The 27,582-nt window shown below is 44.4% G+C and overlaps 1 protein-coding gene across 4 annotated transcripts in view; it reads left to right on the forward strand.

Annotated features, from left to right (window-relative positions):
- The window catches only part of DENND5A (DENN domain containing 5A), a 128,605-nt gene that overhangs the window by 37,862 nt on the left and 63,161 nt on the right, over nt 1-27,582 (forward strand). For all 4 annotated transcript variants that reach the window (XM_054970840.1, XM_054970841.1, XM_054970842.1 and 1 more), the window contains exons 6-7: nt 4,092-4,409; nt 18,317-18,532. In XM_054970840.1, the coding sequence (XP_054826815.1) occupies nt 4,092-4,409; nt 18,317-18,532 (534 nt within the window). The remainder of the gene's footprint in view (nt 1-4,091; nt 4,410-18,316; nt 18,533-27,582) is intronic.

Genomic DNA, 27,582 nt, shown 5'->3' on the forward strand with positions numbered 1-27,582 from the left:
TGCTGGCAATAAAGGCAGCCTTCAAGGTTTGGCAGCATCATCTGGAGGGGGCTCGGTACCCAGCCCAAGTGCTCACTGACCACCGGAACCTTGAACACCTCCAAACTGCCCGCCGTCTCAACCAGAGACAGATTCGCTGGTCGTTGTTCTTCTCCCGTTTTGATGCTCTGTCCCAGAAACCGGAGTACAACGCATCCCCCGACCTGGAACCACCTCCAATGACCATCCTGGCTCCTCCGGGGCTGGTGGACGAGATACAGACTCAACAGTTACTGGACCCAGTTGCCCAGAAATACCTCCAGAACGTCCGGGGGTCTCCCCAGCCCCAGGCAGATGGATTTGCAGAGGAAGAGGGGCTACTGACCCACCAAGGCCGGATTTATGTACCCCCAGGCTCATTACGATCAAAGGTACTGCAGCTGGTCCACGATTCTAGACCTGCCGGGCACTTCGGCCGCCACAAGACAACCCACCTCTTGACCCATGACTTCTGGTGGCCCCGGGTGCAATCAGATGTGGCCCAGTATGTGGCAGCCTGTGAAACATGTAGACGGGCCAAAGATGTCCCCGGCAAAGCTTCTGGTGTCTTGCATCCACTCCCCACACCCACTGGCCCATGGAGGACTATTTCCATATATTTCATTACAGACCCGCCCTGCTCCAAAGGCCACACCTGCATCCTAGTGGTGGTGAACTTGTTCACAAAGATGGCTCATTTCATTCCCTGTTCTGGACCCTCCACTGCTCAGGAAACAGCACACCTGTACCTTCAGCACGTCTTTTGACTCCACGGGCATCCGGATCATATAATTTCTGATCGGGGAGTTCACCTCTCGGTTCTGGCGGGCCCTGCACTCCCTCCTTGGCACCCAAGTTCACCTATCCTCAGCACACCACCCCCAATCTGACAGGCAGACAGAGCGCACCAATGTGACCCTGGAGCAGTATCTGATATGCTACACAAACCATCAACAGGATGACTGGCTAGCTCTACTGCCTTTGGCCGAGTCTGCATATAATAATGCAGTGCATTCCTCCACCCAGCAGACCCCCTTCATGGCAAACTATGGTCACCACCGTCGTTTCTTCCCTACCGCAGCACCCTTGTCGGGAATCCCAGCCGCTGATGATCGCCTCCAGGAACTCCAATCCATGCATGAGCTGTTACGGGAGCAACTCCAGCTTGCCAAGGAAAGCTACAAGGAGGCTGCGGATCGGAAACGGCAACCTGGTGTTCCCCTATCCGTGGGCGATCAGGTCTGGTTATCCACCCGCCATATCCGCAGCCAACGGCCCTCCAAAAAGCTGGATGCCCAGTTCCTTGGACCCTTCATAATCACAGACCAGGTGAACCCTGTGGCCTATCGCCTGCAACTACCACCAACCCTCCCAATCCATCCTGTGTTTCACCGGTCCCTTCTAGTCCCGGCTTCACCCCTAGACCTGCACCATCCCGGGCCACCGCCCCCTCCGCCTCCGATTTCCATCGAGGGGCACGAGGAATATGAGGTTGCCCAGATTCTAGACTCCCATCGCTGGTGGGGGCAAGTACAGTACTTGGTGGACTGGAAGGGGTACGGGCCGGAGGACCGCTCTTGGGAGCCTGCTGTGAACATCCATGCCCCCCGCCTAGTCCAACAATTCCATCATGCCTATGCTCAGAAACCGGGGCTGCCTGGGCCACAGAGGAGGGGGGGCCTTGGGAGGGGGGATGGTGTCATGGCCCAGTCTGAGAGTGAGGTCTCCTCTGGAGGAGAGGAGCCTCGTGTAGCCAGCCAGGACTCCTCAGGAGAAGAGGAGCTCTGTGTAGTCAGCCCTAGCCCTGATGCAGCAGAAGCCAGCAATCAGGAGCAACAGCTGCTGGCTGATCAGAGCTTGCAGCCAGCAGCTGAGACACCAGCACCCTCTAGCTCCAACACCACAGGGGAAGCTCAGCCAGGGACTTCTACAGGTGCAGTGCAGCCAAGAGCCTCCACCCCCCCAGGTTCACCCATGCCCAAGGAACGCTGCAGGCAGCGCCAGAGACTGGAACTGCAGGAGAGATGGCGCAGTGCTCACCTCTTGAGCCAACGCCAGCTGCTGGCTGAAAACCACGCCTGGCTATAAGAGCCAGTCTGGAGGAACTGCCGGGCATGGAAGCAACGTGTCTACTGCCTGCAACCACTCCGTGTTCTGTGTTCTGTGTTCTGTGTTCCGTGTTCCGTGTTCCGTGTTCCGTGTTCCGTGTTCCGTGCCCGTGCCCATGCCCGTGCCCGTGCCTGCTTTTGGACCTGACACTACCGGTAAATGACCTTGGATTGTACCTGACCTTGCTCTTGGACTCTGGACTCACTCCTGGCGTTATCTCATGCTCTGACCCCCGGTTTGACCTGGCTTTTGCTCTTGGAACTCCGCTCAGACTCTGGCATTAAGGTTTGGACTTGAACCACCCTGTTTGGGCTGGCCCAGCCTGTGACACCTAGGTACTGGATCTCCTTTTTTCCTTGAAGGAATCAAGTACTGTACTGTCCCCAGACTGAATCTAACAAGACTAATTCTTTATTAGTTGATCTGCCTGATGAGGTAACAGAACTTATACTCAATGCAAACTTGTTTTGCCAGGAAATGGCCTAGGCTTAAAACTTGGGCAGGAACTACAGGAGTTAATCCTTATACCTGTGCCCTGGCTTTCATATTAGAATACCTTGTGGTTTCCAAAAAGGGAAGGTTTATCCAACTTCTCTGTGGGTTCACAGGGCAGCTATTTTCTGCCTCCCGCTCCACAGCAGACAGGAAACTGTATTTTTGCATTGCATGCACACTGTCCCTATTGGAGTTGAGTAACATGTCCACTACTCACTTCAATAGTACCACAGTGGCCACTACAGTTGGTACTAGCTAACAGATGGAGAAATCTTTTCAAGCCTTCAGCCAAATGTTCATTGAGAATGTTGCCTTGCAAGGTAACTTTTAGTGGTGATTGCACCAGCTAAATAATGAGTGAGCTAGCAGCTCTGAGAATGGACCAATCATTCCTTGACACATATCAGGAGAAAATATTCCTCAGGCCAAGCCTTGAGTTTCTAACAAAAGGGTTTCCAATTCCACATGATACAAGAGATGATACTACTGGTCCTCTTCCTATCATCTGTTTCGGGGGATAAAAGAGCACTTCATACACAGAACAGATACCCATCTGTTCATTTGATATGAGGGCTCTAAGAAAGGAAAAAGGACAATTTTTGCACTCTTGTGAGTTGAGTGATATAAATCATCAATTTATGTCATGTAAATTCCGTGCTTTGTCCATTAGAGATCTATACAATTAACCACCAAGTCTCAAGTGAAATCAACAGCACTTATTAATGTGCTCCATTGTATGAGATAAGCAAGTTGCAATAGGGCATCTGCTGATGCTATTGTGAAGCACTATGCCCTGGATATTAATCTAAGTAAGCAGTTCAGCAAGTGTTGTTTGAGTGAAGAATCAGTCCTCCTCCTGGTTATAGCTTGCTAAACTCCCATGTGGGACTGCACAGAAGACCGACAATGACAACAGCATTGCACTTACCTGTAACTGTTGTTCATTGAGGTCTTCTGTGCAGTCCCACATACCCTCCCTCCTGCCCTGCTATATACTCTTCACTTCTCACATGGAGAGTCTGGCAGCAAATGAGAAACTGAGGGTCAGGGGGGGGCGTGCTCTCCTAGAGCACGGACGTCTTCAGCAGGAAATCGCTGCACAGGTGCTCTAGGAGGAGAGTGCCCCCTCTGGAGGAGAAAAAAAGCTGTAAAATTCATCCAGTTGGCAGGCTTGTGCATGCCCAGTCCCATGTTTGCCTGCACAGAAGACCTCAATGAACAACAGTTACAGGTAAGTGCAACTCTGTTTTTTCTCTGCAAGGAAGAATTACAATATAATTCAAGTACTAGGGAGAGCATTAACAGGGAGCCCAGAAAGGATAATTTAATCTTGTATCTGTTTAAATTTGGATTCACTTTTGTATTCAAATGTAACTTTCCAGCATTGTGTATTATATATGCAGTATATCTCCAGAAATTTTCATTCTACTAATTGTTACTTTTATATTTCTCCTAACTTTAATTTCTAGGCAAACTTGTGCTTTGTGGACATAGATAACCACTATGTTGAGCTGCCAGAAGATTTGCCTCAATTTCCAAATAAACTTGAATTCATTCAGGAAGCCTCGGAGATCCTTATGGCTTTTGGGATTCCACCTGAGGGAAACTTGCATTGTAGTGAAAGTGCCTCCAAGATGAAAAGCCTCAGGACATGTGATATAGTATCTGATAAAAGAAATGGGAACATAGCAGGGTCACCAATCAATTCTTATGAACTGCTGAAAGAAAATGAAACCATAGCAAGGCTCCAAGCACTTGTGAAAAGAACAGGTGTGAGCCTTGAAAAGGTAAGTTATATAATAATCTAATTACAGACAGGTAAAGGACAGGTTCTAGACTGATTTGGGATTTTAACTGTTAATTGGTATTGCTGCTTGGTTCTAAATGGGTTTTCTTGCAAGCAGTTGCTTGATCTTGTGAAATATGGAGCAGGATTTATCTGCTCCAGCAATAATGGTGGTCAACTGTGGTTTGTATAAATCAGTTTGTTGCACAACCCCTCAGTAGTCTACCTAATATACATAGTAGTTAACAGCTTGTTTGTAATTCCCAGTTAGTCTGTTGCTTTTATCCTTTCACACTTTTAGGAAATATCTCTGGATGATTTGCAAGCTCTCTTGCATTGCTGAGCTGCTGACAGAGATTTGATTAATTTATATTTTCAATCTTGTGACATTCTAATTAGCCAAAAAGTGACACTATGTCCAGCTGCCAGACAAGATATATGAATTAGTAAAGATGACAGGAAAAGTTAACAGATCATTCGTCCATTCTAATAATTAGAGAACATTTATGTGATACAGTCCACCAGGGGTCATTTCATAGAAAAAGAATGGGAGGAACTCATTAGCATAACTCATTAGCATATGCCACGCCTCTTGCCATCACTGGAAGTGTGTCATTAGTATGACTGATTTGCATATGCCACACCCCCTGACATCACCTATTCTGGCTGTTTTGGACCCAAACCTGGTCATTCAGGGCCAAAATTGGGCCCAAAATGGCAAAAAGGGGCTGAAAATGGCTGAAAAGGGGCCCAAAATGGTCAGGATCGGGCCGCTGATGAGCGGGAGAGTGATCCACCACCTGTCAGAGGCCCGATCCAGGCCGTTTCAGCCCCAATCCAGGCCGGAACGGGCCCAAAATGGCCAAGAGTCAGGTGGGTGGGGCCACCTGACGTGACCTCATTGGGGAACTGCCGGAACTGTGTTCCTGTGTGTTCCCCCTCGAAATGAGCCCTGCAGTCCCCTATTTTTAATTTGCTGTCAAAGATGAAAGACCACCTGTGTTGTTATACAACATGCTAGAAAAAAACTGCAGTAAAGTTCATACAGAGTTTATATAAAGTTCACTAGAATACATGTACAACACTAAGTATAATGTGCTCTAATCCATATTTCTGTGACATACCCACCTGAAACTGTCTAAACTGTGACTTTGATGGTGGTTTTCCTGACGTTCTGATATATTAATTTTCTCCTCCTCTTTTATTTTTTTAAAAAATAGTGCAGCCCACATTAAAGTTTCCTCCCATAAACCTTATTTTTGCTTTTGTGGTCAGAATATTTTTTGTTGTACTTATTTTTATGGAGTAAAGAGAACTTTAATGAGAATTGTATGAGTAAGCATTTGATTTTGAAGAGTCTATGCCATTCATCTGGATTGAATCCTCATCTTGATTGTTCGATTTGAAAGTTATGCTATTGGTAATTGGAAACTGGCTGTAGATAGCTAGCAAACTCTAGTTCATCTTTGTTCTTCTATGCATCCCCTTATCGGGACTGCACATGTGCAGGCTTGCCAACGGAGAAACTTACTAGCCTCTTTAGAGCTCCGTTAGGGACTGCTTTTCCCTGGTCACATAGACTAACCATTTTTCTTGCCAAAATGGGTCCCGTGACCTATGAGGAGCTACCCCTTCTCCCTCAGTTCTCTCTTAAACACTGAAAAGAAAGAAACTTTGCTTCAGAGCTCTTTCGTATTTCTTCTGTTTCAATTGATCTACAGATTTCTTCGGTTAACTGATCTTTGGACTGGATTTGGATTTTGGCTTACGAATTTCGACGCTGTTTTTGGTGACTTGGACCACGTGCATTTCCCTCGAGTTTGTTGTGCTGAGGGCGGCTGCAGTGAGTTCTCCATGATGTTGGAGAAATCGTTGTTTAAGCAGTGTACCTAGTGTGGTACTAAGATAACCAGGTTGGATCAACATGACCTGTGTCTCCTGTGTCTGGGAGAAGGGCATAAAGTGAGTGCGTGCTCCTTTTGCCAACAATTTACCACCAAGGCCAGAAATAAGAGGGCCCAATGTCTAAAGGCCACTTTATGGAATAAAGTCTTTGTGAGAGCCGACCCTGTATTGGGTCAGAATTCAGATTCTGAGGGGCAGTCAGCTGGTTCTGGTAAGAGAGCTGACAAGACTGTGAGCACTCTGGATCGGCGCCCCAGAGCGGGATCCGTGACTTCTATGCGATCGACTCTGAAGCTGGATCCAAAAGTAGCAAAGACTTCAGCTCCACTCCCTTCCTTGGATCTGAGACCCTCTTCGGAGCCACCTGCAAAGAGGCTGAAAAAGACAAAGCATTTACCTAGGACTAGTCGGAGCCGAGATCAGAGCTGTGAACATCGGAGTTGATCCAGGGAACCATGGTTGGAAGACGCTGTCATCTTGCTTCCTTCCAAAACTCCGTCGCCAGGGAGTTGAGAGAGCTGGATCCGACTCCGGTGGCAACTGACTCGTTTGTGGACCACCGAGCGTGGCTTCGAGTCTACAATATTTGCAGTGCCAGCTCCGGTGGGTGATTCATCAGGACAAGTCCACAGTGCTACTCCAGTGGAGGGATCCCTGGCTCCGAGTCATCACAGTGAACGTGGATCCGAGCATGTTCATGTGTCGGATCCGAGAGAGTCGATTCAACATGAATATCACTTGTCTTGTTGTATTCCTCCCCCTTACCACTGTTACTGGACAGGGTGCCCTCATGGCTTTGATGCATCATTTCCAAAACTGTCTACATCATCTGGAAAGGCTTGGCTCCCACCTCCATCTCCTGTTCAACTCCAGCACTTCTCTGATTCTGATGAGGATGTGGATTACCTTCCGGAACCATCCGATCATGGATCCGAAACATCAGAACCATCACCCAATGGGAATGTGGTGCCTTCTTCGGGGTCTCCATATGAGGACCTGCACCTATATGCTGAGCAGATGGCAAGGATGGCTCAAGCATTAGACTTAGATGTCTCCTCGTCAGTGCCCAAGATGTCTGGCAAGTTATTTTGTAGACTTCACAGCAATGCCCCAGCCACTGTTGGGTTCCCTATCGTGACGGGATTGGATGAGGTGATCCTAAAGACTTGGGAGAAACCAGCTGAGCTCCCTGCCAGCTCTAAGAGAGTTGAAGCCATGTATAAGGTGAAGCATGATACATGGCCCTCCCTTTTCAAGCATCCGGTTCCCTTGTCTTTGGTTACAGAGGAGTTTCAGAAACAGAGACAAGGCTCTCATTCTGTCCCGGCGGACAAGAGAGGGAAGAAGATAGATGCATGTGAGAGAAGACAATACTCAGTTTTGGCTCTGAACTTGAATTGGCAACCACCAAGTTATATCTCTGTGAGAACCTTGACTTGATATAAGGCAACTGCGTATGTTTGTATTGGTCAAGCAATGTTTGACCTACTACAAATTGAGGCCATAAGAGTGTCAAAGCAGCAGATGAATGCTGGCCGTCATGCATTGGAAACATCAACAAAGGGTATGGCTGGTGCCATTTTAATTTGGCATCGCTCATGGCTTAGATCCACCGCCTTATGACCCGAGACCAGAACCAAGTCGAGGAGATGCCCTTTGAAGGGTCAACCTTGTTAGCTGCAGCCACAGATGAGACTTTGTCTCAAAAGAAGAAGAATCGTCACAGTGAAGTCTCTTGCCGTGTTACAAGAGCAGCAGACATATAAACCCAGTTATTTTCCTAGGCATCAGTATCCCAACCAGAGATATGACAGGGTGTATAGACAATATAAGCAACCACAGGGCCCGTTCTCATGACCCTACCAATCATGCCAACAGTACAGAAGAATACAAGCAGAAACTTTCTCAGCTGGCTTTGCAACACAACCAAGGGCCTGCAAAGCAGTTCTGACGTGTTCCAGCCACACCCAACCAAAGCCTGTGTTTCACTGAGAGACTGTCCACCTACTATTCTCAGTGGGAGTCTATAACAACTGACTCTTGGGTCTTAACAATTGTTAAGTGTGGTTATGGGTTGGAGTTTGTGGCGATTCCTGATTGCATTATGCCTCCTGCTGCTGTTAACAATACCTTAAAAGAACTTAAGGCTGAAATTGCTTCACTATTAGAAAAAGGTGTCATCCAAGAGGTCCATGATGTTGAACATATCCGAAGGTTTTTCTCACAGTTTTTCTTGGTCCCCAGGAAGGATGGTGACCTACAGCCTATTTTAGATCTTAGATACCTTAATTGGTTTCTTCAGGTGTCTAAATTTAAAATAGAAAAGAGTCCAGTAGCACCTTTAAGACTAACCAACTTTACTGTAGCATAAGCTTTTGAGAATCACAGTTCTCTTCGTCAGATGCATCTGACAAAGAGAACTGTGATTCTTGAAAGTGTATGCTACAGTAAAGTTGGTTAGTCTTAAAGGTGCTGCTGGACTCTTTTCTATTTTGCTACTACAGACTAACACGGCCAACTCCTCTGGATCTAAATTTAAAATGGTAACCCTCTCTGCTATACTTCCGTTGTTGGATGGGAGTGTTTGGTTTGCAGTACTGGACCTTAAAGATGCATACTTTCATGTTGCAATCAGAAGGGACCATAGAAAGTATCTCTGTTTTAAATATTAAGACAGGGTTTTTCAATACGCTGCATTATCCTTTGGGTTGTCTACCGCTCCAAGGGTATTTACTAAAAGTATGGTGCCAGTGGTGGTGCATCTCAAGGCTCAAGGCTGCTCTATCCATACCTAGATGACTGGTTGGTTACAGCCTCATCTAGAGAAAAGTTAGTGCAGGATGTAGCACTCCTGGTGGACACATGTCACTGGCTAGGTCTGGTAATAAACTTTTCCAAGTCTAATCTGGAACCCAGTAGAATAGTGGCCTACGTTGGTGCTGTTTTGGATGCCACACGAGCGAGTGCTACCCTTCCACCAGAAAGGGCAAAGTTGATTCAGTCCTTAGTCTCCATGTTTGTTAGAAACCGCTTTCATTTGGTATGGAGGATCCAGAAATTACTAGCCCATATGGCTGTTATGACAGCAGTGGTGCCTTTTGCTCACTTAAATATGTGGCCACTGGAAAATTGGTTCATGAGGAAGTTTGATGCTAGGGTGCATTCTCCTATTCACAAATTCTCCATATCATGACGAGTTGTAAAATCTCTAAATTGGTGGTCACTGGGAGCTAATCCCTTTAAGGGAGTTCCCTTCGGGACCAAATGGTGCGATAAGGTAGTAACTACTGATGCTTCTACTTATGGTTGGGGTGCTCATTGTGGGTCCTGGTCTGTACAGGATCAATGGTCACTTAAAGGACAGTCTCTGCACATTAATGTCTTAGAACTGTGGGCAATCCACTTTGCACTTGTCTCTTCTGCAGCTCTCCTTCAGGGAAGGGAAGTTCAAATACAGATGGACAACATCATGGCAGTGCACTATTTAAACAAACAGGGCAGAACTGCATCAATGGCTCTCTGTGCAGTAGCCATGGCCATCTGGGAATGGGCTATTGCCAACAAAGTTATTGTATATACCATACACATTGTTGGTACAGACAATGCCAAAGTGAATGTGCTCAGCAGACAGCTGAATACCAATCACGAGTGGTCTTTAAACAACCGCTATCTGGAACCTGTGTTTACTCAGTGGGGGATACCAGAGGTAGATCTTTTTGCCATTGCAGCCAACACGAAGGCACCACTGTTTTGCTCCCTAGCAGGAAGCGACCCCAACTGAATGGGGGACACTTTTCAGCACACATGGTCAGGTTGGATGTTCTACCTCATCCCGCCATTCCCCCGATTGCAAAAGTGTTGTGCAAAATTCAACAAGACAACATGGATTGCATTCTAGTAACTTCCTTTTGGCCAAGGCAAATCTGGTTGCCAAAGTTACTAGAGCTGTCCAAATGGACTTATATTATACTACCTGTGGTCCCAGACATTCTGACATGGGGGGTACTTGTTTCACCACAACCCAGAGAAACTCCACTTGACAGCCTGGCATATATACCCCAGCCCTTAACTTGCTCTCAAGAGGTGCAAAAGGTGATCTTGAATGCCAGATCTACCAGGAGGTCCTATTTATCAAAGTGGACACGCTTTGTGTATTTGGCTAACAAGAAAGGCCTGCCACCTACATGTTCATTATATGACATTTTGGATTATTTGTGTTCATTAAAATCTTTGAAAGTTCACCTGGCAGCTATTTCAGCCAAAACCAAACAGGAAGGGTCCCAAAAGACACACCAAAAACAACCTGTCAGAAACCCCAAACAAACATCAATATCAGTGAATAAATATCAAGAAGTATTTTAGTCATTCAATATCCTAATTTGCAATATACAAAATCTCTTATAAACAGTTAAAGGACCATGTAACTCAGTTCATAATCACATGTCCCAAAGGTACTCTGAGATATCCACATGTATGTCTCTGTGAGTAGAGCAGCCAATACAAAAGGTACCAGTACTCCCACAGGCAGATCTCCCAACAGATGGCAAAATCAGTGCAATGTCTCTGTGAGTGTAAATATTGAACAGCAAAGTGGCCGATTCTGAGGAGCACAACCACTCCCGCAGACGGATCTCCCGGCAGATGGCAACGAGCCTGCCAGCATTCAAATTCACTCATTTCGGTATTCCTTCATCCTGGCCATCATAATGATATACAATACAGTCAAAGTCACTTTCTCCATGTTTAATACACCATCAGTTACATTTTCCATTTCCAATAGGTACTAATAGGTACTAATGGGGATCAGGGAAAGGCCTGCCACCTACATGTTCATTATATGACATTTTGGATTATTTGTGTTCATTAAAATCTTTGAAAGTTCACCTGGCAGCTATTTCAGCCAGTCATGAACAATTTGAAGGGCATACAGTGTTTTCTCATTCTACTTCTAAAAAATTCCTGAAAGGGATGTTTAACCTTCATCCACCTATCACACCCCCTGTTCCCCAGTGGTCATTATCATTGGTGCTCTCACAACTTATGCTAAAACCTTTTGAGCCTCTGGCTATGTGTCCTGTAGAATTGTTGTCTTGGAAGTTGTGCTTCGTGGTAGCTATAACTTTCGCATGGAGGGTGAGTGATCTCTCTGCATTCAGAGTGGACCCTCCCTTCTTAAGAATCTATCCCAACAAGGTGGTACTTTGGCCTAGATTACAGTTTCTACCTAAGGTCGTGTCACCATTCCATGTTTCACAGGAGACTGTCCTTCCTGTTTTCTATCCCTCTCCTGAATCTGGAGCACAGAGAGCATTGCGCTCCTTGGATTTAAAAAGACTCTTATCGTTTTGTTTGGATAGGACTAAGGAGTTTCGCACAGACACACATCTTTTTGTTTGTTTTGGTGGGCCTTATAAAGGGAAGTGTACTTCGGCCCACACTTCGTCACAGTGGATTGTGTCAGCAGTCCGGAGAGCTTACCAGCAAGCAGGGGCATAGACTTTCCAATTTCGGGGGGGGGGGCTGGGCCTGGGCCTGGGCCTGGGCCTGGGCCAGAGGCGCTGCTATATCTGGTCCTTAAAAGAACCGGGGTCCAGTGACATCATAGGGAGGAGCCAATGACATCATAGGGAGGGGCTTCCATTGCCACCATCTATGGAGGCGGCACCATGGAGGATTTAGGGAGGGGCTCCCCACAAATTTAGGGGGATCCAGGCACCCATGAGGACCCTCCTAACAATCCCCCTGGGCTGGGCCAAACCTAGGAAAATGTAGTAGTTGGCCAGTGGTTATAGTGCTATCTCAGCAATCTCCCACTGTGTCCTGTTTTTGAAATTCACTTTTAGGATAGTCACTTTAAGATCTACAAATATACATGCCATGTGTATAGGACAAATGAATGGTCACAAATTTGGCACTAAAAAAGTCAACATAGAAAAGCCTGTAGGGGAAATTTTTTTACATTTTCCTGGATGTTCATTTACAGGAGTCTTTATTCTGCCTTATTCATAAGGGTGACTTAGTATTGAAATTTACTAAATTGTAGCATTGCAGATGCCTTCACTTGGTAAAAGTGTGGTTGAAGTTTGAACCAGGGCAGAATACAAAACAGTTGCTGTGCACTCGATTTCTGAGCAATGTACAGAGTTCAGAGTATTAGCAATCTCCTTCTTCTCATTTCAAACTCATATCCACTAAGTGAGTACAAACACATTTTGAGCCAATTCAGAACAGTGCCAGTCACGATCCCAAAGAAAACTCACAGTTATACTACCTAGGATTGTATATACCTTGCTTTCTTAGCACACTGCTTAAAAATTCCACCTTAAAAACACAGACATTCAGAACACATTATTAACAAAATCACATAATTAAGTGCATGTTCCTTGCCAATGTTCTCTCCGGGCTGCATACAGGGCAAAAGGAAATTTTTAAAAGGCCTCTGATCTGTGCACCCTCCCCCGCCAAATCTTGTTCATGCAGATGGGCTTTTTCATTGTTTGAGAGACAGCACTCAGGCTGCCATTTTAGGAATTGTCCTTTTTGGCAATAGATACCACCTCTCCATTTAAAAATGGAATGGAAATTGAAAGAGGAGCTTAGGAGTGGCTGAAGCACCCCCACACACTACCACGATAAAACTAACTGTTCTCCCACACCCAGCCCCCCCCCCGCAAAAAAACAGCAAGCAAGCAAACAAACAAAGCTATTTCAGCAAGGAAACAATGTCTACCCCTTTCCAGTGTTCCATTTCCAAAATACAATGTAATGATAAAGTAACTGAAAAGTAAAATAAGACTAATTTTTCCCTATTAAAAGGAACAGAAACTATTCCTTAACAGAGTAGCATTGATTGCAGAGAAAACGTGATGATGGGTGGTTGGAGCATGCTGGCTGGTGTCAGTGTAAAAGAGAAAGAGAAAATAACAAACTTATACTTGCCTTAGTTTTAGAAAAGCAGTAAGAGTTCTTTATTATAGGATTTCCATACTTTGATAGGAAAGTGGAGAGAAAATTCCTATCTACCGATCTATTCCTGAGGAGGAAGTTCTGAGATTAACAATCTACACATCAAAGGATAGTTCAGGGCAGTAAAGGAGTAAACAAATGACCTGACCTGTCTATCTTTCTAATTCTCTGGTTTCTCCTCTTCTGAAACTTGAAGAAAGGGACAGCGTTAGAAGTGTTGTTGTTGTTGTTATGTGCCATCAAATTGCCTCCGACCTATGGCGACCCTATGAATGAAAGACCTCCAAAACGTCCTATCATTAACAGACTTGCTCATATCCTGCAAACTGGAGGATGTGGCTTCTTTGAGTCAAGCCGTCTCGTTTTAGGTCTTCCTCTTTTCCTACTGCCTTCTACTTTTCCTAGCATTATTGACTTTTCCAGAGAGTCTTATCTTCTCATGATGTGGCCAAAGCACAATAGCCTCAGTTTTATCATTTTAGCTTCTAGGGAGAATTCAGGCTTGATTTGATCTAGTATCCACCTTTTTGTCTTTCTGTCTGTCCATGGTATCTGCAAAACTCTCCTCCAGCACCACATTTCAAATTAATCCATTTTCTTCTTGTCAGTTTTCTTCACTCTCCAACTTTCACATCCATATATAGTAATGGGGAATATCACAGTTTGGATTATCTTGATGTTGGTTCCCAGAGAGACATCTTTATTTTTAGGAATCTTATCTAGCTCCTTCACAGTTGCTCTTCCAAGTCTCAATCTTCTTCTGATTTCTTCATTGTAGTCTCCCTTTTGGTTGATGATTGAGCCAAGGAATAGAAAAACTTGGACAATTTCAATTTCCTCATTCTCAACTTTAAAGTTGTGTAATTCCTTAGTGGTCATTACTTTTGTCTTCTTGATATTCAGTTGTAATCCTGCTTTAACACTTTCTCCTTTAACCTTCATCAGTAGTTGTTTCAAGTCTTTGCTATTTTCTGCCAGTAATGTGGTGTCTTCTGCATATCTCAAACTGTTAGTGTTCCTTCCACCAGTTTTCACTCCACCATCTTCTAGATCTAATCCAGCTTTCTTTATGATATGCTCTGCATAGAGGTTGAACAGGTAGGGAGATAATATGAATCCTTGTCTGACACCTTTGCCAACTGGAAACCGTTCTGTTTCCCTATGTTTATATAAACTGCAACTCCTTTTTAAAATTATAAATTCTTAATAAACACAGAAATACATAAGAGCAAAAAACAGGAACAAAGCCCCAAAGAATCATGGAAATTGTAATATAAATAGGAGGGGTGGACAGTCCTGTGCTTCATCTGCCATTATAACTGAGTCCCTCATATGAGTTTGTCATTGCTTGCCCCCTGACCAAATTCAAGGGGGCTTGAGCCCCTCAGCCCCCATGTAGTTCACCGGTTACCTGGGGGGCGCTCAGCCCCCCCCCCGGCCAAATCCAGGGGGGGCTTGAGCCCCTCAGCCCCCCTGTAGTTTACACCTATGCCAGCAAGTGGGTGAAGAATGTCCGCTGCGGCTCAGAGCCCACTCTACCAAGGCACAAGCGGCTTCTGCTGCTTTTCTGAGGGGGGTGCCAGTAGCTCTTATCTGTAGAGCTGCAACCTGGTCTTCTTCGGAGACCTTTGCTAAACACGATGCAATGGATGTGGATGTCACACATTATGTTGCTGTGACAAGGGCAGTGTTACGTTCCTTGTTTGTATAATACGCTGACTACTGACTATAATTCTTGGCTTTGCGTAAGGGTGATGAAACCACATGAACACGAAGTGTTAATGTTATCATGGTACAGTTTTTATTATGCCTGTATTTTCAAAGCACTTATATGTACATATAGTTGCTTGGTGATCCAAGCTTGTTGATGATGTTGAACAACCTAAAAAGAGAGAGAGATTTAATGTTGTATTCATATTTTGGTATGCTGAGGATGTTTCTCAGAGAGATTCTTATGATGTGAACAAATAAAATTGAATTGGAGAGATTCACCCCGTCTCCTTGTGTGTAGCTTGGTAATCTTCCCAATGTGGGGATGCACAGAAGAACGAAGATGAAAACCGCCTCCTTATCTGTAGATGCCCAGATCACAGTGGTTGCCAGATTGGCATTTTTCCATCTCTGCCAAGTTCGGCAAATTTCCCTCTACTTTTTGCCTTGCAACCTATCTACAGTGATCCATGCAATGGTCACCTCCAAATTGGACTACTGTAACTCGCTCTACACTGGGCCACCCCTGGGCCTGCTTCAGAAGTTATAGCTGGTCCAGAATGCAGCGGCACGTGTTTTGACCAGGATTCCATTCTGGTCACATATAACACTAGTATTGTGCTAGCTACATTGGCTCCTGGTGGAATTCTGGAATTCAGGTTCAAGGTTCTAGGTCTTAACCTTTAAAGCCCTTAGTGGACTGGGACCAGCATAAATACAGGACCGCCTCTCACCCTATGTTCCCCAGAGGACACTCAGATCAATGGACAAACATCTCTTGGTAGTCTCCAGCCCCAACGAGGTCCACCTTGCCTCAACCGATCAGGACCTTTTCGACCCTGGCTGCCACCTAGTAGAAATCTCTGTCTGTGGAGACCTGGGCCCTGCAGGAATTGTCACCTTTCCACTACTCCTGTAAGACAGAGATGTTCTGCCAGGCATAAGGTGGTTGAGGTGAGTGGGACATGAAACTGGCCTTCTGCCATGGGACGGGGTGTGTGTGTTACCCCCAGTTCTGTAAACATCTAATAGTTGGCTGTCTGGTCCCATGAATTGCTGTTTGGGTTATGCAATATGTGTGCTGCTGTCTTTTAGAAACTGTATTATATATTTATTGATGTTTTCATCTGGTTTTAAATTAACATGTTTATATATTTTATATATGTTGTATTCTGCTTTAAAGCCCGTTTGCGAGGGGAGCGGGTTAGAAATATAATAATAATAATAATAGTTTGGATTGGGGCTGTAGTGTGCAGGGGCTGAAACCTTCCATGAGGGGCTGAAGCCTTCCATGACATTATCCCTAAAACAAGTACAGGGAGCTGCATTTTGTCCCATGGGGAAAACTTTTGGAACTTTAGAAACATACTGGTAACATATTTGTGCCACTTTATTACTGTGTTTGCATAGGCATGTAGCAAGCACATCAGATCAAAAATTTAACATTCTTGATTGTATGAATTGGAATGGGAGCATGTATACCAACCACAGGTACTTGTGGAGTTGTTCCCATTTAAATTAATTGAGGATTGACTGAAAGGGTGTACATCTGTGCAAATAGTATGAAATGAACTTACTTACATTCTCAGATCAGTAGATTCAGAGGGGGTCTCAAATGACAAACATGTATAGATTTGTACTAGAAGAGTCTCTCAAAAATGTTGCAGATTGTGGAGACAGTTGTCTCCAAAGTTTTTCCCAGCCACCCTTCCCTCTTACTGTCTTCTCACCCATCCCTGTTGCTCGGCTCTCCAGGCACCTTTTGCTATTACTCATTACTTCCTAAAGACCCTTAACCCTTTACCCATTTTTTCTCAAAGACCCTTCATCCCCCCTCTCCAAAACACCTCCCTCCTGTTCCTTACCTTTTCCAGGAGTGCTCCTGTCATGGGTTGTGCTGCTTGGGCCTTACCATGGTGGTGGGCAGCCCTGGGGCTGCTTATCTCACCAAGATGTGGCACTGAGTATCCCTGGGGCAGCTCATCGAGATGCAGTGGGGCCCTGGGTAGCTTTACCTTGCTGTGGCACTGGGCAACCTAAGGGAGGGTCATTTCAGTGTGGCACTGCCTGGGCCCAAGGTGGCTTGGCTTGCTAAGCCATGGTGCTTGGTGGCCCTGGCATGACTCACCTTGTTGCGGCACTGCCTGGCCTTGGTGGCCATAGTACTGTGCGAAGGAAAAGGTGGGTTTTCTGCTCATATGCAGAAAACTCTTTAGCTTGGGTTTTTGTCTTGCGGGGGTTAATGTGATACATATGTATCACATATGAGTTCCAGATCCAGTTCAAGTTATTGGTTTTAGTGTTTAAAGCCCTTCATGGACTGGGACCTGCATACCTATGGGACCGCCTCTCCCATTATGTCAGCTGCAGGGCCTTGCACTCAGGATAAGCAGCTCTTGGTGGTCCCTGGCCTGAGGGACATTCAGTTGGCCTTGACTAGGGCCAGGGCCTTTTCTGTCCTGGTCCCAGCCTGGTGGAAACACACTCCCAATGGAGATCCAGGCCCTGCAGGACCTTTTAAAGTTCTGCAGGGCTTGCAAGACAGAGATGTTCCGCTGGGCCTTTGGCTAAGAGCCAGCAAATTGTGCCCTTTCCTGACCACCATGCCCCACCTGCAGCCACCCTGGGCCTGTATCGTGGCTGCACCCATGGCTTTTTAATAACAGTTTCTAGTAGCCTGGTATTGTTTAGAGGCACCTAGATTTTAGCTTTTAAATTGTTTTTATATTGTCATGATGTTTTAATGGTATATTTTTTGTTTTAAGCTGCCCTGAGCCCATTTTTTGTTTTAAGCTGCCCTGAGCCCACTTATAAATAAATAAATAAGTACATACTGTTACGTGATGGCATAATTATCAATATTATATTATGTTTGAAAACACAATCTTACTTAATATTGTTGACTTCATTGACTGATAATCATTCTGGGTGAAATTCTTAAATTTTTAAATTATACTAGCATTTCTTTCCTGAATTCATTGCAGACTGGCAGCTGAGGGCTCATGAACTGGTTCTTGTCCACAGACCACCGCTTTGAGTAGCAGTGCACTGTAGTATTCCAAAGTGGCTTCTGTGTAGGACACCACGTGTGTGTTGGCATTGTTACCACAAAAGGAATAAGAGTGCCGTTGTTTTATCTGTGTTACATCTGGTGTTATGATCTCCTCAGATCTTCATAACAAATGTTCATTATTGAGACAGCCTAGATCTCTGACATGCTTAACTCTCTTCATAATTTTCTTCTCGGTCTCTGACATGCTTAACTCTCTTCATAATTTTCTTTTTTTCAAATGAAGAACTACTATGTGGAATTCTCTTTTCTTATAGGTTGAAGTTCAGGAGGAGACTGGTAGCAAGAAAGACCTGAAAATGCAATGTGATGAAGAAGAGTCCAAAGTTTACCAGCTCAACATCCATGTACGGGAGGTTTTTGCCAATCGTTTCACTCAGATGTTTGCAGATTATGAAGTGTTTGTTATTCAGCCCAGTCAAGACAAGGAATCATGGTTTACCAACAGGGAGCAGATGCAGAATTTTGATAAAGTGAGTATGAAAATTGGGAAGTGATATTCAAATAATAAAGGAAATTGATCATCAGTAGCAGAATGTGTAATAGAATGCTTTTAGAGTTGCAATGGGCTTCTCTAAACAGAGGTTTTGTCTCTTTCATAAAAACTCCATAAATAAAAACTAAGAGAACTTTGAATTAGTGGCATCTCAAAAGATTTTGAAAGCTCCAGTGATTCATGTTTCTTATTTGTCTTACAGATAATTTGAAATCTGTGAAAGCCTTTTTTCTGATGCTTAAGAATAAAATAATTGAAATATTTTAATCATTCATTATGAGAGAAATATTTCTTTGTAACATTTTCAGAATTATGCTTTAAACAATGTTGTTCCTTGTCCTTTGGTTGTTAACCTTAATTTTGGGCTTGTGAACTATTCTATAGGCTTCTGAACTATTCCATGGAGAAAGCATTCTTGACACAAGAAAGAATGGGCAGGAGGGAATAGGCAAGATTGTACATAGCCCCACTTCTCCATGCTACAATTTATAGTACTGGGAATGTTCCATGGGCTCACATGTTCCCTCTCTTATGTGAATTTTGTCTTCCATGATGCTTAAATATAGTTTGGTGTGACAGCCCAGTTAAGCAAACTGTGGTTGGCCTGTGGTTAAAAGGCAATCTTGATTAGCCTAAATGTAGTTTGCTTGGTTCAGGGATCCCAGCAAAATATGGTTATGCAAACCATTGAGTGAAGGGAGGAATCTTGATACAAGAAGGGGAGGAGGGGAATGCACAAGTCAGTAATACATTCTCAGTACTCTAGGATAGGATCAGAAACCTGATTTCCAAATTGAGCCACAGAGAGAATATTTTATAAACAGGTGGCCCATGAAAATTCGCAGAAAATAAGCAAAGCTCTTCTCCTCTTTCCTCAGAATCTGAGCCACAGAATGAAGTTTGGCAATGTGGTCCTTAATTGCTGCTACAATTAATTTGTTGAAGGCAAAAAAGTGATGAATTGTTAGGATATAATTTGGTAATTTCCTTAAAATGTTTTATGTGAATTGAATATTATGACATGTTATTTTTAACAGTGACATATAGCGGTTAGACTAGAAATCTGGGTGACCCAGATTCAAATCAACACTGCCATGGAAGCTTGCTAAGGGGATCTTGGGTCAGTCACACACTCTCACCCTAATTTACTTCACAGGGTTTGGGGGAGGATAAGATGGAGGAGAGAATAATGATGTAAGCTGCTTTGGGTCCCCATTGTGGAGAAATGTAATATGTATAGGAAGTTAAAAAAATAAAATCTGTATATTTTCTGTCTAAGCCACATGGCTCCATAGCCACAGGTTATTTTAGCTGTGGCTATTTTAGAGATTAATATGGCATACTTCTGTTGGCTGGTTTCTCACACCTCTTCTATGATTCCATCATTTCCTAAAACTACTGATCATGTGGGATCAGTAGTGTTAACTACATTTTGAAGAAAGTTGGCTGTTTCTTGTCTAGAGATGATGGGAAACAGTTAATTGTTGTAGAACCCATATAGTCCCACATGTGGAAGCCAGCCAAAGAGAATTTAGAAGCTCTTTAGATGACTCTGAAATCTCATGAGGTGTTTCCTCTTTCCCCACAGTTAAAGGAAAAGGAACAAACCTATTGGAGGATATAGAACACTTTCACTGTCTCTAAATATTTAATTAAATAGAATATTGTATTATAATATTTATTGTGCTCATATAGCACTTTTAGCACTTCTGCACTTTTCAAAAAATAAATCAAACAATAAATTAATTAAATATTTAGAGACAGTGTAAGTGTCCTCTATCCTCCGATAGGTTTGTTCCTTTTCTTTTAACTGCATTGTTCTCAGACGGGCCCCTTTGTTTATTTTTGGTCCTCCTTCCTCTCAGCAACTCATTTTCCTGCCCATTTGGAGCATGGTGGGGGGAGGAGCACCCGTCCCTCAATTTTCTCACTGATGCCACTAAAAGAGGTTGTTTGATTCTTTCTTATCTGTGAGGGGAAAGAGTGTTTTTTTCCTTCACTATCTTTATTTCAAATTTTAGAGAGTCCTTTCTATGTGTAAGAGCTGTGGCCTTTCTAAACTTAATATGGCCCCAAAAGCACTATTTTGAAAGTGCACAGCCTTTGCGGCAAAAATTCCATAGCTGGATAGCTTATCCTTCTGCCTTATTTATTTAAAACTTTTCAATGCTGCTTTTCCATCCAAATACGGTCCCCAAGGTCAAACATTAAAACACCACAACATGAAAAACATTTAAAATAAAGTGTATGTACAGTAATTCGATAAAAACATATAAAAACATATAAAGCCAAAAACCAGGGAAGAGTTTATTGGGGATAAGACAAGTAAAACAAAAAAGTCTTCACCTGCTGGCAGAAGACAACAATAGAAGACAGACAAATTCTCCTGTGGTCCCAGGAGTGGGGCAGTCAAACTATGTTTGGGAAGTAGCTCCTCATTTGCAGGGTCTGATGAATTATTCCCATTCGCGCCAGTTTTTACTGGCCCTGCTCAGCAGAGGCATGAGTTTTCTTTGCTCTGCAGAGCAAAGAGATCCTAAGCAGCAGCAGCAATAGCAGCAACAACAGCAAGAAGAAGAAGAAGAAGAAGGGCTTGTCTCTCCCCCCCCATCGTCCGCAATCCTCCTCGAGGTGCAGCAGGGGCAGAGCGAGCAGCAGAGCCGATGACCCCTAGTGCGGCTAGGGCCCAGCTCCGTGGAGGCCGCAGAAGAAGCAATCGCCACAGGGAGAACCAGGCACTGCAGCTCCGAGATCACGCAAAAAGACGCTGCTGCACTTAAAAGCCTCTCAGAGCTCCACTCAGTCGGGCAGCGGCAACAGCCTCAAAAATCCGCACAACGCACCTGAATCATGGTAAGAGACCCACAAAGAGCCAAGTGGCCTAAGAGGAGTCTCTGGAAGAGTAGGGAGTGAAATGTGCGAGCGAGGTGGGAAAAGAGATGTGAGCTCTTCCCCCGGAATAACTGGCTGCCCAGCGCCATAGCAGGCTTTTCCTAGTAAAGCATATGTTTTGCTTTCTCTCTCTCTCCCCCCTTCCCCCTCCTTGCCTTTAGGCGGGAAAGAGATGTGAGTGCGGGATGGCAAGCAAGGTGGGCTCTGGGACATTAAAGGCAGCAGAGGGAGCCCTAAGCGATCAGGAACCTTCAAGCCAACCTGTGTCCTCTCAATTCTTATTAGAACCCAGCGGGGAAAGTCAGGGCAATGATGAGCTAGATCTCTCAGGCCAAGATGCCAAATCTAACATGTTGGCATGTCTAAGAAAGGAAATGAGGAAAGAACTCAGAGAAGCATTTAAAGAAGTTAAAAACCAAGAGACGCCCAAAAGGCAGGAAAAATCAGGTCCTAGCAAGGGTAAAAGACAGGCAAAATCCTCTGCTCCCACCAAAACCAAAAGAAGGAAGGTGGAAAGCTGGACTGAAATCCGGTTTTTCAGAGGAACTCCAGTCAGAATGACATGTTTCAAACCTTTTCTCAGAAAGTGAGGAAGGGAAATTGTCAGACGAAGAAGAGGAAATGGTGGGTCCAGTTCAATCTAGGCTGTTCCCACAGGAAGTGTACTCAAACATTTTACCAGAGGTGCTGAGAACTCTCCAGATAGCCCAGACAAAACAGGAAAAGAAGATATGGATACAACCTGCCCACAAGGTCTGGAAAGAGCATTACCGAAGGCAGGACCAGCACAAACAGGCGTTCCATTGCCAGCCATGATCCATAGTATTTCAAAGCAGAATGGGACAACCCAGCCAAACCAATGCTATACCAATCAGTATTTAATAAGCTTTACTCATTGGTACCAGATGCAATGAAGAAGATTAAGTTGCCTATAGTGGATGACCTCGTGTCTAGCCTGGCCACGACCTCTGTCCTACCTATGGATGCAGAAGGGATGCCGAAAGACTCATCTGACAAGAAGATTGAACAAGCCTTACGCAGGAATTTTGAAGCTTTGGCAGTATCCCTAAGGTCATCAACTACAGGCTCCCTCTTTGCAAGAGCAGCTTTTACCTGGGCATCAGACCTGGTGGCAGCAGGTAGTAAAATGCCCAAGGAAATCAGGAATGAAGTGAAGAAAATAGCACTGGCAGCTGCTTTCGCAGCAGACGCTACACTGGACTCATTCCAGATGTCTTCCAGAGCCATGGGGTTTAATGTTACTGCTAGACGTAAGGTGGCGGCAATACCATATACTGGATACAAACTGTTTGGAGAGACTCTGGACAAGTACTTGGTGGAGGACTCTGAGAAGAAGAAAGTCCTGCTGTCAAAGAAAAAAGAACAGAGAAACAAGAACAGATATTCCTTTCGTGACTATAGACGCAGTTGGAAACGACAAACAATACAAGAGCAGATGGCAACTAAGACAAAGAAACGACAGTAGACCCTTCTCCTTTCGAAAAACAGGACAACAAGCAAAGAACCAGAAGAAAGGAAATCAAGCATGACTATCAACAGCAAAAGACAACCATGCAAATAGGTGGGAGACTTCAAAAATTTGCAGTTCAGTGGCACCAAACAATAATGGACAAATGGGTACTGAAAACAGTATCCAAGGGCTATTCCTTGGAATTCAAAACACTACCACCGAAGTGATTTATCCAGATACCAAGAGCCCAATCAGAGCAGAAGTACTTCAGGATGAAAGAAGCCATTCACCATCTGTTGAACATAAAGGCGATAGAACCAGTTCCACCACAGTACAAGGCCAGGGAGTGTACTCAGTGTTTTTCACCATACCAAAGAAAAATGGGAATGTCAGAGCCATTCTGGATTTGAAATGGATGAATCGCTACATAAAGTCTCGCAAATTCAAAACCATGAAGTCCACGATAGGGGCCATCCAGAAGGGAGATTTCCTAGCATCCATAGATCTGTTGGAGGCCTATCTACATATTCAGATAAGGGAATCTCACAGGAAATACCTCTGCTTTGCATACGATGGAAAACACTACCAGTACAGAGCTCTCCCATTCGGGCTCAAGTGATCGCCAAGGGTATTTACGAAAGTACTGGTGACACTGGTGGCATTGCTCAGCATACAAGGGATTGCACTGGCGCCATATTTGGATGATATCCTGATAAAGGCACAATCCATAGCCTCAGGAACGAAGGCGGTATAGCAAACCGTAGAATGCCTAGAGAGGCATGGGTTTGTGGTCAACAGGGAAAAGAGCAGCCTGATACCATCGCAAAAGTTCCAACACCTGGGAGTGACAATAGACACAGTACAGGATAAAGCTTTTGTGTCAATGGAAAGGCAACAGAAGATTGTCTCATTGATACAGTTAATTCAGAAGCAGAAATCGGTGGAGATAATGCAACTGGCAAAGCTACAAGGAATGATGGTGTCTTGCCAGGACATTGTTCAATGGACAAGGTTTCACATGCGTCCACTCCAGAAATTCCTAAGACCTTTTCAGAAAGTTATAACAAACAAGTGGCACAAAATAGTTCAGGTACCGGATTCACTGAACATAGAGATGAACTGGTGGATGGAACCAGAAAGATTCAACAAAGGAATGCCACTCAGAGAGCCGAAAAGAGAGGTGATGACGACAGATGCAAGCCTGTCAGGATGGAGAGCCCACACGCAGAACAAGATGACCCAAGGCACATGGAAAAAAGAGGAAAAGGAAAACAGCATAAACCTACTGGAACTATGATCAATCAAATACGGGTTATGGAAACTACAGGACTCCCTGTCGGGACACCACATATTAGTACAAACTGACAACACAACAGCAAAAGCATATGTAAACAAACAGGGAGGAACCAAGTACAAAAAACTGAACATGGAAGCAGAAGAGATATTTCTCTGGGCAGAGAGAAACATAAAATCGCTAAGGGTTATAAATGTGGCAGGTACACAAAACACAGTAGCTGATTGGTTGAGCAGAAACTTAGTGAGTCAAACAGAATGGAGACTGAACGAACAGATCTTCAATCGAATATGCCAACGACTGGGAACACCAGGAGTGAATCTGTTCGCAACGGCACAAAACAGACAAATAGCAAAATTCTTCTTCAGAAGCAAGGAACAAGAAGCGTTAGGAATAGATGCACTGAATCAGGAGTGGCCACGGACACTTCTTTACGCCTTTCCACCGATCAATATAGTGAACAGGGTGATACAGAAAATACTGGAGCAAAAAGTGGAAGTAATAATGATAGCACCCTTTTGGCCACGAAAGCCATGGTTTCAGGAACTGAAGAGATTATTGGTAGCAGAACCATGGAAACTGCCATACAGAAAGGACTTGCTAACACAAGAAAAAATAGTACACCCATATCCGGCATCATTAAACTTAACAGCTTGGAAATTGAGTATGGCCAACTAAAAATCTTGGGATATTCAGAAGGGGTGATATCAACAATGTTAACCTCTAGGAAAACTTCAACAAATCAGAGTTACAACAAGACTTGGCAGGTATTCAGTTCCTGGTGTGAGGATAGAGACACAAATCCATTACAAGCGTCAACAGATCAGATACTACTATTCTTACAAGAAGGTCTGGAAAAAGGGCTTAGTACCAGCACGCTACAGAGACAAGTAGCAGCCATTTCAGCAATTAAAGGGTCCAAGAAAGGGACATCTCTTACAAGGCACCTTAATGTCGTACTCACAGCACTTACAAAAGAGCCATTTGAACCAATGGCAACATGCCCCCTAAGAGAACTTACACTCAAAACCATCTTCCTGGTGGGTGTGACATCAGCTAGAAGAGTGTCAGAAATAAGGGCGCTGTCAATAAATAAGGAATTGTGCATCTTTCATAATGATAGGGTGGTACTCAGGCCAGACCCAACATTTATACCTAAGGTGAACTCATCCTTTCATAGAGGGGAGGATATTGTTCTCCCCTCATTCTGTACAAACCCGAAACATGAGAAGGAAAAGGAGTGGCATACTTTGGATGTCAGGAGGGCCTTGAGTTATTACTTAGAAAGGACAAAACAAATAAGGAGAGTAGAAAACATGTTTGTTTCTTTTAGAAAGATTTCCATAGGGGAAAACGTGACAACATCTACACTCAGCAGGTGGATAAGAGAATGCATCATTCTAGCATATAAATCAAAGCAAATGAATCCACCAGATGGGATCACAGCACATTCTCTTAGAGGGGCAGCTACATCTGCAACATACAGGTCTTTCCCCTCCTTAGAGAAAATATGTAGGGCAGCAACGTGGAAGTCAGTGCACACATTTACAAGACACTACAAGATAGATCAAATGGCTTCAGCTGAAGCTGCCTTTGGTAGGAGAGTGCTACAACACATCCTATGAACTGAGAATACAGTAAACCCACCCTGGGAACACCGCTATTGTTATATCCCAAACGTAGTTTGACTGCCCCACTCCTGGGACCACGGGAGAACGGAAGATTTGTATTCACTTACCATGAAGCTTCCTTTCTTAGTGGTCCAAAAGTGAGGCAGTCCGAAAACCACCCAGGTCCTTCGGATAAGGGAATATATAGATATATTAAAGACTGTATATAGTTAATGTGTTTGTTCTAAGTTACATTCGGCAGAGGGACAGCAATAAGGAGATACAGAGAAGGAAGATTCTCTACAGAAGAAGTAATGGGGCGATACGGGCTTAGGAAGAACTGGCACAAATGGGAAGAGCCCCTCCCCTCTGGGATCAATAATTCATCCGACCCTGCAAATGAGGAGGAGCTACTTCCCAAATGTAGTTTGACTGCCCCACTTCTGGACCACTGAGAAAGGAAGCTTCAGGGTAAGTGAATACAAATCTTCCATTTCCTTGGGGAGGAAATTCCAAAGTTTTGGGGCAACAACCAAGAAGGCTCTTTCCCGGGTTGCCACTTGTCTAGATTAAAAGGCAGGGGTACCTGAAGCAGGGCCTCTGATGATGGACCTGAGTGGATGGGAAGGTTCATATGGGAGAAGGCAGACCTTAAAGTATGCTGGCCCCAAGCCATATAGGTATTCCAAAGTCAATACCAGTACTTTGAATTGAATCTGGAAACATATTGGGAACCAGCATAGACAGTCACACAAGAGAATTCCAATGTCGAATTAGAGAATAACAGTACTTGATAGTGAGGGGATTAGAAACCTTTTTCCCATAGCTGTTTTTTACTCGACAGACAGGACACAGATGAAACAGAACAACCCAAAATGTATTTACAGAAAATAAGTTGTAGAAACAAAGATTCATCTGGAAATAATAGTAAGAACAAACGTACAACTGGCTTGTACTCTACTCCCCAGAGGTTATGCTTATTTCCCACTGTGAGTTAACTGTTGAACCTGAACCTAAGTTAACACAGACACTGAGAGGTTAAAATATTGCCTTTTGCCCAGTCAGGATTCTTCAGCCTTTCAGATTCCTTTGTAACCTCTTTACCACAGCTGACAGGCTTCTACCCAAGTACTAGGCTACTCTTTTAAACTTTCAGAGAACCTGGCCTCTGTACCAATATTAAAAGAATTGGATTTTGGACAGGCCCTTCAGAGGGTGCTTTACTTCCTTTAAAAAGCACAAAATGCAAAGCCTATCTAAGCTTATGCAATTATCCACAGCCACCAAATCCCTGTTCGAAGGAAAATGTATCAAACCTCTCTTTTAAAGCTGAGATAGTTCACCCCTCCCATCCAGTGGAGCTCCAGGGGCTCTGATTGGCTGGCCAGCCTTTGGGGCTTACTTGTGGGCAGAATCCTCAAGATTGGTTCAGAGCCCTGGAGATAAATGGAACTTGGGGGTTGATTGCCACACATGGCAAGAAGCTGATGTTGGAAGAGCGGTACTGCAGTTTTTATTCAACTAGAGCTTGTACCTCCCTTTCTTCATATGATAAGTCAGCCTGCTGCTCTGCCATGTGGGACTGCACAGGTTCCATGATGATGAAAACAATGGTTTCACTTACCTGTAACTTGTTCATTGAGTGTACATCTGTGAAGTCACATATCTTTCCCTCTGAGCCCACTGTGAGCTCTGTTTAGGCTTGCCAGATGCCCAGTGGGTATGGGGGATTCTCTGCCCCCAGCCTCTGCCTTCCTGCC

Source organism: Eublepharis macularius, chromosome 2 (genome assembly GCF_028583425.1).
Source record: "Eublepharis macularius isolate TG4126 chromosome 2, MPM_Emac_v1.0, whole genome shotgun sequence".
Lineage (NCBI taxonomy): Eukaryota > Metazoa > Chordata > Lepidosauria > Squamata > Eublepharidae > Eublepharis > Eublepharis macularius.